The 10,825-nt window shown below is 51.2% G+C and overlaps 1 protein-coding gene across 4 annotated transcripts in view; it reads left to right on the top strand.

The window, feature by feature from the left end:
• Positions 1-7,181: 7,181 nt before the first annotated feature.
• NFIC (nuclear factor I C) overlaps positions 7,182-10,825 on the top strand; it is a 301,802-nt gene continuing 298,158 nt past the window's right edge. For 2 of the 4 annotated variants that reach the window (XM_085639060.1, XM_085639058.1), the window contains exon 1: positions 7,257-7,651. In XM_085639060.1, the coding sequence (XP_085495186.1) occupies positions 7,619-7,651 (33 nt within the window). In that variant the 5' untranslated portion in view covers positions 7,257-7,618. Of the gene's footprint in view, positions 7,652-10,825 lie in introns of all 4 variants that reach the window. The other 2 variants (XM_085639057.1, XM_085639059.1) reach the window with 2 other exon arrangements.

The raw sequence follows: 10,825 nt of genomic DNA, 5'->3' as shown, positions 1-10,825 counted from the left end.
AACCAAGTGCCTTGGAGGGATCCGCGAACTCTAAGAGGCCTTGCAGGGTTAATTGCAGACCCTGAGGCGGGGTTGGCCACACTCGAAGTTTTGCGGCAGGTCTGGGAAGCCTTCAGCGAGGTTGTAATCTCAGGAGAAAATAGGTTTGTTTTTCATTTTTCAAATGAGGGGCCCTTTGGGACCCTTCTTTCCCACCTGAGCAACGTCTTCAGGAGATAGGTTCCCTGCGCCTTACTCTCTCCTGTACGTATGTTTCAGGATTGGGGGACTGAGGCTGCAACCTGTAAGGCAGCTCCAACTAAAAATGTCATGTTTGAGCCAGCCAATCAGATTTTTTAGGTTTGCAAACCCGGATTGGTTCATGAACACGAAATGGATGTCTTCGGGAAAGCTTCCTCTTCTACTCAAATTTATTTTTAAATTTTGGTCTCTGGATGGTCCGCGAACCAGTGTTGTGGTCTGTCACAGTTTAACCATCAACATATTTAACTTTAATTCTTTAAGTCCACCCAACACATTTTTGTAATGCTAAATTCTCCTAAAGTAATGAGCGGATTAGTAGCAACACAAGCAAAGCACTTCCACGAGTAAAATTGTACTTTCTTACAAGTTTGGTGCAATTCTGTTTAGCATTTTTTCTGCAGATGAGGGCAAAGAGTCCCATGAGAGTTAAAATGGGAAAAGCCAACTTTTGACCCATCCTAAACATTCCCTGACTGCCCAAAACTTATCGTGCTACACTAAGCATATGAACTTTTTTTTAAAGTTTCGTGCAGATATGTCAAATAGCAGAAACAAAATATTTAGAGAAAGAAAAACAACTTTCCAGTGGAAACTCATCTAACCATGAGGACACACTGGCTGTTACCCTTGTTTAGGGATGTGTATGTGCATGTATATACCAGAGATATGTGCGTCATCTAGGTTTTGGCTGATTTTTTACACTTTTGACCAAACCTCGTCGCGTGATTTTTCAAAAAATGAATTTGTATTTGTGTAATGTAACTGGGGCTCCTGTAAAGCGCTCCAATACCTTCGGGTCGAGTTCGCGCTATATAAAACTGCAAAAAAAAATGTTGCTGAGAGTTCCGATGTACTGATTAAAGAGAGAATATATTCTTCTAGAAGCAAAAACGGTGTAAATATTTTCAAGGCTCCAGAGACAACTCGATTTCTTCCGCTGTATTGTTCCTTCTGCACTACAAAAAGCCAGGCCTCCCCTGCCTCCTGCAGTAACACAGCTCGGCCTCTTGATGGTGCCCTAAGGCTCTGTCGCCACCCACTCGCCTCATAGTGACGCTGCCTCCATTTAAAAATGTTGGTAGCAATATTTGGATTTTTATCTAAATGCCCCCGACACCTGTGGTTGATTAGACCAATAAATTGCTTTCCCTGGTGACCTCTGACCCGCTTGAAGCCCTACCTTGTTGAAACAGCGGAACGTTTCCACTCTAGGCCCCTTGTGGTCGCTGTGCTGTGGTGAGACTGTGCGCCTTGACTGTCCATGCATGCTTCTAAAAGCGCTATGAAGCCCAAAGATCCTAGGCCCTAGACCTGAGTCTAGAAAGGGCCCCGTACCCCGAAAGACACCTGTGCGCTCTCCAGTCAAGGAGCTGTCTGCTTCCGGGGTGCTGAATGTGGGGCTTCAGTTCTGGCCTCTTGACATTGGGAGAGGAGTTAGCGCTCCAAAGCCTAGCTTGGAGTGTTTCTTAGCTCTAGACCACAACATAAGTGCTCCCTGAGTTGATGGACAAGCTCAAGCGCTCCTTTGACCGAGCGCCTGAGTTAGTTATACCGTCAATCCGGAAGAGACGCAATACTGTGCGCCAGTTGGCGTCTTTAAGTGGTGTGGCAAGCCTGCTGTGCTGTAAAGAAAAGCAACCATTTTACCGCTGAGTTCGCTCTGGTTTTCAGAGGCTAATTTTTGTACCGACATGGATTGAAGGTCATCGGAAGATTGGAGCTGTTTGGACAGAACGTGAGGTTCTGCTGTGGAAAAGCGGCTTTAACATTTCTACGCAGGACAACCTTGGTCGCCACTGTTGTTTACGACGAACCCGGCCTTCTGACTCAAGTGTCGTATTTTGTATTTAACTTCTAATAGGACACGTGTCCGAGTTTGAATTGTTTTGCGGGTTTTTATTTACCTGTCCACTGTGATGAAATAGCTACTTCCTGTAAATTAATAATCCAGCAGAACAGCTCTTGTGAGCTGTTGCACTTCACCTCAGGCCACCTCACCTCCTCCAGCGTCAGGCCTGGCCTCCCTCCCCCTCTACCAATGGTCTGTCAAGGAGTTCTGATTGGCTGCCCTGACAGCCCTCGGAACTGGATTTGTGGTGGCGGTGCGCCTCTTTGGACCCGCCCACAGCTCCTTTGTGGCCCTGGGGGTCGGTAGAAGTCCAATGCCTTCCTCGTCTACACTGTCCCTTCCGGTGCCACTTACCCAACCCTTATAGGCCCTTGACCCCTCCCTCTCCGTGTGACCTCATCTTCCTCGAGCCATCTCCTTTCTACCTCACCCCATCTTGCTTATGCCCTTCCACACATCCCCTCTGCCCCGTCGCTCTTGCCCCAGTGCCATCTCTTTTCTACCTCACCCCCATCTTTCATACAAACCCCTCCCGCTCCCACACAGACCCTCTCCTTTTGATCCCTTTTTCCCATAAGGCCTTTCCTTCTTTCCACAGGCCCTTGTTTTCCTCACCCCATTTAAAACTCCAGCCCCTTTCAGTTTCTCCTACACGGCAACCCTCTTTTTCCAAACCCACCACCCTTCCCCTTGCCTCCCCTCTCTCCCCCTTGCTTACCAGAGACGGCTAAGGGCATGGGCAAAGGTCGCAATTGCCCCCGCCCCCCAACTTCCAAGAGCCCCCTGGGAAAGTGAACTTTCGAGTTCTCTTCTGTGTGTTTTTCAATCTTAACTTTTTACGTAAAAGTCAATATTGTTAGCCCATATAAGGCTTGAATTAGCAAAAAAAAGGGGGTAATAAAATTGAATATTATTTCAAAGAGAACGTCCCAAAAGATTTCTTACCCAAGGCCCCTGAAATCCTTAAATGACACTGCTCCCCTCTCTGTCCTTGCCTTTCCCTCCTCCTCCTCCCCTGGACCCCACGCTTTGCCCAGGACCCTGACTCCTCTGTGCTTTCCCTCAGCCACTCTTTCTTCCCTCCATGCCCCGCCTTCTCCTCCAGGCCCTCTTATCCTTCATGATTGCATGGTCTCCTTTCCTGGTTCCCACCCCTGGTACATGTCCCTACATCTATTTCCCATGGTGCTTCACTCTTTCCCAAAAAGACCCACCATGCCCCTCCTCGCAATCTTCCCTGAACCATATACCCACAGAAGGCCCCGCCCATCCTCCCCTCTGCCCCCCACTCCCACCCTGCCATCTTCGCTCACTCCCTGCCATTTCGGGGTGGTCATTTCTGAAAAGTTCCTGACTTTCGCCCTTTGTGAAGTTTCACATTTTATCTTCGCTCAGGCCTGGTTTTCGCCAAATTGAGAAACAAGTTTTTTTTTCAACATAAACATGGAGAAACCAGAAAATCCCAGCATTTTTTAGGTCTCGCCTGACCCAGCGCATGCGCTGGACTGGCGAGACTTTTTAAGAGGGCTCCAAAAAGTGCTACAAGGCCAGCCTAGAGCTACAGTGCATGTGTGGGGGCGCTTTGATGTTTGATCGCGGTAGCGATCACTTTCGGGGCCGCACGGCCACTTGACATAGCCAATAGGTCTCGCTTTTGGGACCTTATAAGTATTTAGTTATGCAACTGTTGCATGGCTAAACACTTATAAGGTCCCAAAGGCGAGGCCTATTGGCTATGCCAATGCTTGTTTTCTCTTTCCAGGAGCTGTGTAGGCCCAGTGGCAAATGTTTGCACAGGTTTTGTGTGCAACTTTAACTTTTCTGATCTTTTTCATGTACAATGGAATATTATGTAGAACAACTTTTCGGCCTACTTTTGAATTTAGTGGGTGGGCTGGCAAGAGGTGGGGGCATTACAAGAACTGCCCACTTGTCCAGCCCCGGACCAGCTACTAAATCAAGATTTCACTGCAATTTTTACTGAAAGTGTTGCTGCTGAAATGGCGAGAGGCCTTGTGGTGAAAAGGAACAATCCCAGCCGGGCAAGACTAGACCAGGTGTTTAAAAATTTTTTTGGGGGGCTTTAGTAGACAAATTGCTAAAGCAGGGGATTGGTTTTGGACTACAGAAAATAGGAGCTCTGATGTGCTGGTAGTGTTCTCACAAGCTATAGGACCAGTGGCGGCTCCTCTGCTAGGGCGGAGGAGCGTCGCCCCACTACTTTTAAGCAGTGAAATAAAGGAAAAATATATTGATAATTACTTGTTATTATCTTTTTATTGTTTCCAGCTGCTAAGCGGGCGTACAAGGCTGCTCTGCTCGCAGGGCATGGGAGGAGTGGTTTGCCCACTCCAAGTGCGCAAGTGGGGCCGGCCAAGCATTCATGTGCACTTTGCATGTTCTCCACACAGGCTGCATTACAGCCTGGGTGGAGAACATGCCCAGCCCCCCAGTCTCCTACAACAGCGCTCAGACCAATCGCAATGCTGCATTGCAGCATTGTGATTGGTCAGGGGATTCTGCGTGTGATTACTGGTTGCTGTTCCGGTCCGATGGAGGAGAGATGAGCAGAGAGGTGGGATGAAGCGATAAGGTAAGTGTTTTAAAAAAAAAATTATATTCCCCCCCCACTATGTGCCCTACCACCCCGATTTGTGCCAGCCGCTACCATATAGGACACAATTTTAGTTTTTTTCCCGCTCTGGACTATGATCAGGAAAAACAAAATGGCTGCGATCACTGTGGGAGGTGGGCCCTAAATAGCACGAGCCTTCCAATGGGTCAATCAATCAGGATTTATAAAGCGCAGCTAATCGCCCAATAGCGTATCCAGGCGCTGTCAGTGCCAGTCTTCTGTGGCCAGAAACGTGTTTCCAATGGTGAGTCCATCTCAACCACAGCGTTTCCCCATTTAAAAATAAAATAGCGGAAGTGAGAAGGTGGCGAACGGGGCCTCTGCTGACTTTTGCCAGGTAAAACCTAACCATATCCTCAGTGCTTAATGTGTAAAATAATAAGCGTCAGGGCCCTGGTCAGAAGGCCACTGCAGCTTGCACCACCCATTGACCATCATCGCTGTCAATGACAGTACCACAACAACTCTTTCGCCTGTTAGTGCGACAATTCAGAATATTTGAGGTCCCCAAATTTAAAGGAATGGCTGGGGAGGCAGGTATTAGTATTTTTTTATGTTGTTCTGCTCATTTCTAAATTAGATGAGCAGCGCCCCCATGTGGCAGACTGTCATAAGTGCGGTGTTGACAATTAAGTGCGGGTGCTGAGCACTGGAAACCACTGGCTCAAATTAAGCACCTTATAGCCTCTAATTGAGACCCTGTTTTCTGTATTGGATGTTGTTACATTAAAGGCTAAAAGGCATACTCATGAATCAAGATTTATTAGCGTGAATAAATAGTAACTCATACACAAAGCTTCTGGACAGAAGGACTATTGGAAGGTTGGTGGGATTCTACGTGCATAACCATGGGAGGACAGGAAGAGGGGTGGACATAGGGAACGCAGAGGGATCGGATAGAACAGACTTGTTCTACATTACACGCTTGTTAGTGTTCAATAAGTTTATATGTGACATAAATTGTTAGGGCCGGTTCTAGGATTTTTTGGGACCCTGGGAGAAGGGGAATATGCCAGGCCCCTCTAATGTACATGAGTGACACCTTCAGGGCTCCGGAAGCTGCTTTGTGCAGACTCCTCCTAGGCCGCAGCTCCCTCTCTGCCACCTACAAGCACCTCTTTCGCAGCTCATATCGGGCTGAAGGTGTGAGAATAGCTTGAGGGTGGAGAGTTAAAACTGTGCAGACGGTAAAGTGATGACAACGGCTGTCCCTCAGTGTCTCTCAATGGGCGGCCAGGCATGAGGCCTTACTGCAGGACACACCTGCAATCACGCCTCCTTGCAACTGACACAAGATGCAGTGTACCCCTCCCCTGGGCCTCCGCACACCATCCCTGAGAGGCCCCCACATATAAGCCCAATTGCAAACAGACACCTTTCTTCAATGGGATCGATAGGGGCACAAGTGGTCTGGTGGTGTGTTGCACTGGTGCGGGGCCCCTTGTTGGAGGGCTGACTACAGGGCCCTGGGCAGCTGCCCATACTGCCCATGCCTAGCGCCGGCCCTGTAAATTGTCAGAAAATTCGTAACTTTCACACAAAGGCATTAGATTGGAAAACAGTGCATGCATCTCAAAGTTTCCCATAGATAGATGTCTCTCCCGCTCTGCCATCACTTGCCCCCCCCCCCCCCACTCCTCTCGCTCTTGGCTAACATCCCGACTGTTGTCTCTTTCCCTCCAGTCCTCTGCTCCCCTCCTGTTCGCCGTTCCTCCTAGTCTCTCGGCCTCAGCCGGTCTGTCCTGGGCCTTAGTGCCAGGAAAGCCCACCCCCTGCCCCTTGTGCTGCTTGGATTGTAAAATACAGCACTAATCATGAGTGATTGGGCCCCAGTGCCACTGCACCTGCTGCACTAATGGAAGCTACAACCCCATCTCCTCTGTCTTTCCCAAACCCCTGTCATGCCCTCCGGTACCCTCAGCCCACGCTCCCGTTCGCCTGCTCGTCTCACCCAATCGGGGACTCAGCTATCACTAGTGCAGCAAGTTCAGTGGCACCAGAGCCCTGGGGCTTTAGCCACAGCCATTCAATTATGACTGCATCCTTACTGCCCAGCTGGGGGCTGAGGGGGGGGATCTGGATTGTAATTGGACCAATGATGTCACTGCCTACATGTGTGCTGCGTACACTCCGTTCACTACCAAAGTCTCTCCCGTCCACTTCCAGCCCCCCCCTCCTCTTCCTCCCCGTCCCTGTCTTCCCTGCCTCGTGTCTCTTCTCTTCCTCATCCTCTTTCTCTTCACCCTGCCCTCCTCTTTCCAGGCCCCCCTTCCCTCGCCGCCCCTGCCCCCCAACCAGTTCCGTCCTCAATCCTGTGCTCCCTTCATCCTTCTTTCTTCCTCGCATCTTTCCTGAGCCCTCCGGTTCCCTCAGCCCCTCTGTCTCGGCGCCGGGCCTCTCTCTCTCCACATCCTTCTCTCCTGCCCCTCCCTTCCTTGGCCCCTCCCTCTCCCCACCTCCCGCTGTCAGTGTGCGCCTCCCCCTGCGGCAGGAGCTGCCCCCCGTGTCCTGCCCTGACCCCGGCCCTCCGGGGCTCCCTGCCGCTTTAAAGGGGCCGTCTCCCAGCCGGGCCGGCCTCCGCGCGTCACCCTGCGCCCTCCCCACCCTTCCCCGCTCCCTCCCTTTTTTCATTTTTTTCATTCCTTCTCTATCTCTGCCCATTTCCCAAATGGAGCAGGTCCCCCCCGGTGGCCCGCTCTACCCTTCCCGCTGCCCCCGCTGCCCGGGCACCTAGATCCGCTGAGAACCCCCTGGATGGGCATCCAGCCCCAGCGGCCCCCTCTACCCGGGACCCTCCATCCGGACTCCGGGCAGCAGAGCCCGGGCCCCCGCTGCCTTCGCCACATGACTCAGTAACTTTCCAGCCTGGGCAGCTCCCCTTCCAGGGCACCATGATGTATTCCTCCCCCCTCTGCCTCACCCAGGTAAGGCTCCCTGGCACACCCCGGGGGCACCGCCGGGCATCACCCCAAAAACTGTACACTTTGGGCTTTTTCCAGAACCATGCTAGTACTTTTTGGAGCAGAGAAAAGGGCGGGCTTTCCTCCCTTCCCCCGCCCTTGGCTGTGCAGAAGCAGCAGGTTGGCAGTGCCAGGGCACTATTTGGGGGTGTGGTTGGACTGAGTGGGGTTCTCTGGCATGGTAGGGGCTTCGCTTCTGAAAAAATGTTTACTTCGCTGTGTGTTTTGCTGGCATCGAGCTTTTCACCTACCTCGGGCAGGGGTTGGCACTCGTTGTCCTGGCATTTTGGGAGCTCCCGGTTGGCGGGTGGATTGGATGTATAGTGCGCAGGGAGACAGTTCATCTATATGTTTTCTTCATGTTGATGTAAATATTTTCTCTTGGGATCAAAAAACGGGGCAAAAAGTTGGCAGTGCCAGGGAACTTTTCTTGTGTTTCTGTACTTTCGTGAAAGGGGCGGATGCTAATATAAAAGGCTATTATTGTCAAAAACTATTCTTTGTTTCGGTTTTATGACGCGCCAGACTGGTACACCCGTCTGCCTTGGGCTGGCATAAGGGAGCGACTGGCAGTGCCCGGATTCCTAATCTGGAGGCCACAGCGGTGGGCGAATATGCCGGTGTGGTGCATCTGGGGGTGTGGTAACATAAATATTTATGTATGTGTCTGTTTGTCTACTTATCTGAGAAGGAGCGCTGCGAAGGCACGTGTGCGCCAGTGTGGTGCTAGGTAACACTTTGAACATACATGTTCTGATAGGGAAGCGCCTCACCGCACGTGGGCTCTACAGAAGCCATCAGGGTTGGCACTGCCAGTCTCTGCTGGCTGCTGTCTGTGCCCTCTGACCCGCGCGGGGTGCTACAGAGACGTGTTTATAACATGGCACCGTCTCTCCACCAGGGCGCTGCGTAGGGACCACAGGTCGGCACGGCCAGTGCGCCTTGTCGCTTGTCTAGCGTGGGGGTGGGAGCTATACTTTTCAGAACATGCCTTTTGCTGTTTTATGCCTCTCCTTCACGTGGCTTTGAAGGAGACACGGGGTGTCACTCTTGGGCACTTTTGTGATGTTCGTGGGCACGTCGCGCGCTACTGCCAAGGTGGACCCCTTTTTCTCAAAGTTTATTTTCCTTTGTGTATAGAAAGCGTGCCCCTCGTCTCCTCAGCATTCTGATATATTTTAGGTTGGCACTGCCAAAGCGCCCTGGCTTTAGCATGCCAGCTCACTGTGCCGTCGTGGTGTGGGCACGGCCTGTGCAAACTCCACGTGTGTCTGTCTGCCTGATGACACCGCTTGCCTCCCCCAGGCTGTGCATACGAGGACAACGATTGGCACTGCCAGGGCACACATGATGGGAAACGTGCACTTTATTTGGGGTGCTGCTGAGGGGTAATACTTCCAGAAGGTGGGTGCTTGTCTGGCACGCATGTTTCACCCATCACTTTTGGTCTGAAAGGCAGGTCAGTTCAGGTTGGCAGTGCCAAGGCATTTTGGGGCACGTGCGTGCGGACTTGGTGCGCAGTCACTGCCCGTCTGTGCCATGTTTTTAGGTATATGTTGAAATGATGCTTGCGCTGCTGCCCGCCGGCTAGTCACCCCTCCCCTTCGCGGCCTTCGCTGCAGCCTGGCAGTGCCAACCGAACTTTTTAATCACTTTATTTCAGGAAAATAGCTTTTGGGGGCGTGTAGTCCAGATTTAGGGCGTTCTGTTTTATGTGTCCTCACCCTCGGACCGTTGGCCATGATACTGCCATGCCCCTTGGCACCACGGCTGCAGTTATATTCTTGGTTTTTATTTAAGAATACTGTTGTTTTGGAGCGGTGTTTTTTTATTTTTTTATTTTGCGGTCCTTGTTGCCCGCACTCCTTTCCTATGCGTTGTGAAGTCTGTAACGCACTGGGCACTGCCAGTCTCCGCCGTGTATGTATCTCCAATGCCTTGGGCAGTGCCCGCCTCCGTCCGCCATTCAACAGGCCTCGGGGTGTTTTGTGAAGCCGACGGTTTCGATCTATGAGGCGTCGCTCTGTGGTCACAGACTGTGCCCTTGGCAGAGAATGTTGCCAGTTAGTTGGCACGGATGCCACCCGATCTTTCACAGAAGTGTAGGTGCGGGTTTTTGAGGGTAAACAGCCGGTTATTTGGTGAAACTGTGCCCTCTCCCTATATGGCGGCTGGTGTTTCTTTCACGTGCACTCTGTCCACAGTAACCCTCTGCCCATGGGCACCGAGTCCCGGAGAGAGTGGCACCGCACTTGCTTGTTTGGGACGATATTATATTTTTAGAAAAGGGATGGGGTGGTTTGAAAAAGTAGATGTATGAAGTGCGATGCCCCCACGAGCCTCTGAAACGCACTCACCACACTATATGACGCCGCCCCATCTCTGCCTGGCACACTGGCACTGCTTTTACTATTTCTCGGGGTCTCATTTTTTACGGGGAAGCGATGGTTAGTGTTGAAAGAAGTTGTCTTCAATATGCCATGTGCTAGTTACCTTCCACCCTGCTCAAAACCCTCCCCATGTGGGCCGTATAGCGCCTGGATCGCCCATATCTCTCTTAATATTATATATATATATATATATATATATATATATATATATACACATATATATAATTCTGGTTCCTAGTGTGATTTTCTGTTAAACAAAAATGCAATACTTCTTGCCACACACAACCCCCACCCCCTGTCCGCCAGTGTTCAGAGTTGGCACTGGAAGAGTATGTACTGTGCGTAGGGAGACTCAGTCTTTTCAGGGGCAGTGTGTGCTTTTAGAATATAGTGCATGTTTTCCTATATGTTTATGCCACCCAACCCTTCCTTCATGCCCTGCCCCCCCCCACCCCCCCCCCCACCCCCACGCCTCGCAGTTTGACGGGGCTGGCACAGGCCTGAGCGAAGGCAGCGGTGCCCAGGGACCCGTGAAATGCCCGGTATGTGGTGTTTTTATTTCACTCCACCGCCCCATCGACTTCCAGTACCTGTTCTGCATGGCACAGGTAAACTGGCACCGCCACAATGCCTCGTTCCATTTGCCCCGGGGAGTTTCTCTGGATAAACCGTTGTGCTTTTTGAATGGCACCTTTCCCGGCTCTTTTTTTTTCCTTCAGTTGTGGGCACACTGCCCACCGCAGCCCGG

The sequence above is a fragment of the Triturus cristatus genome, chromosome 12 (genome assembly GCF_964204655.1).
Source record: "Triturus cristatus chromosome 12, aTriCri1.1, whole genome shotgun sequence".
Lineage (NCBI taxonomy): Eukaryota > Metazoa > Chordata > Amphibia > Caudata > Salamandridae > Triturus > Triturus cristatus.
The sequence above is the reverse complement of the archived record's forward strand: the minus strand, read 5'-3'. Positions and strand labels throughout refer to the sequence as shown.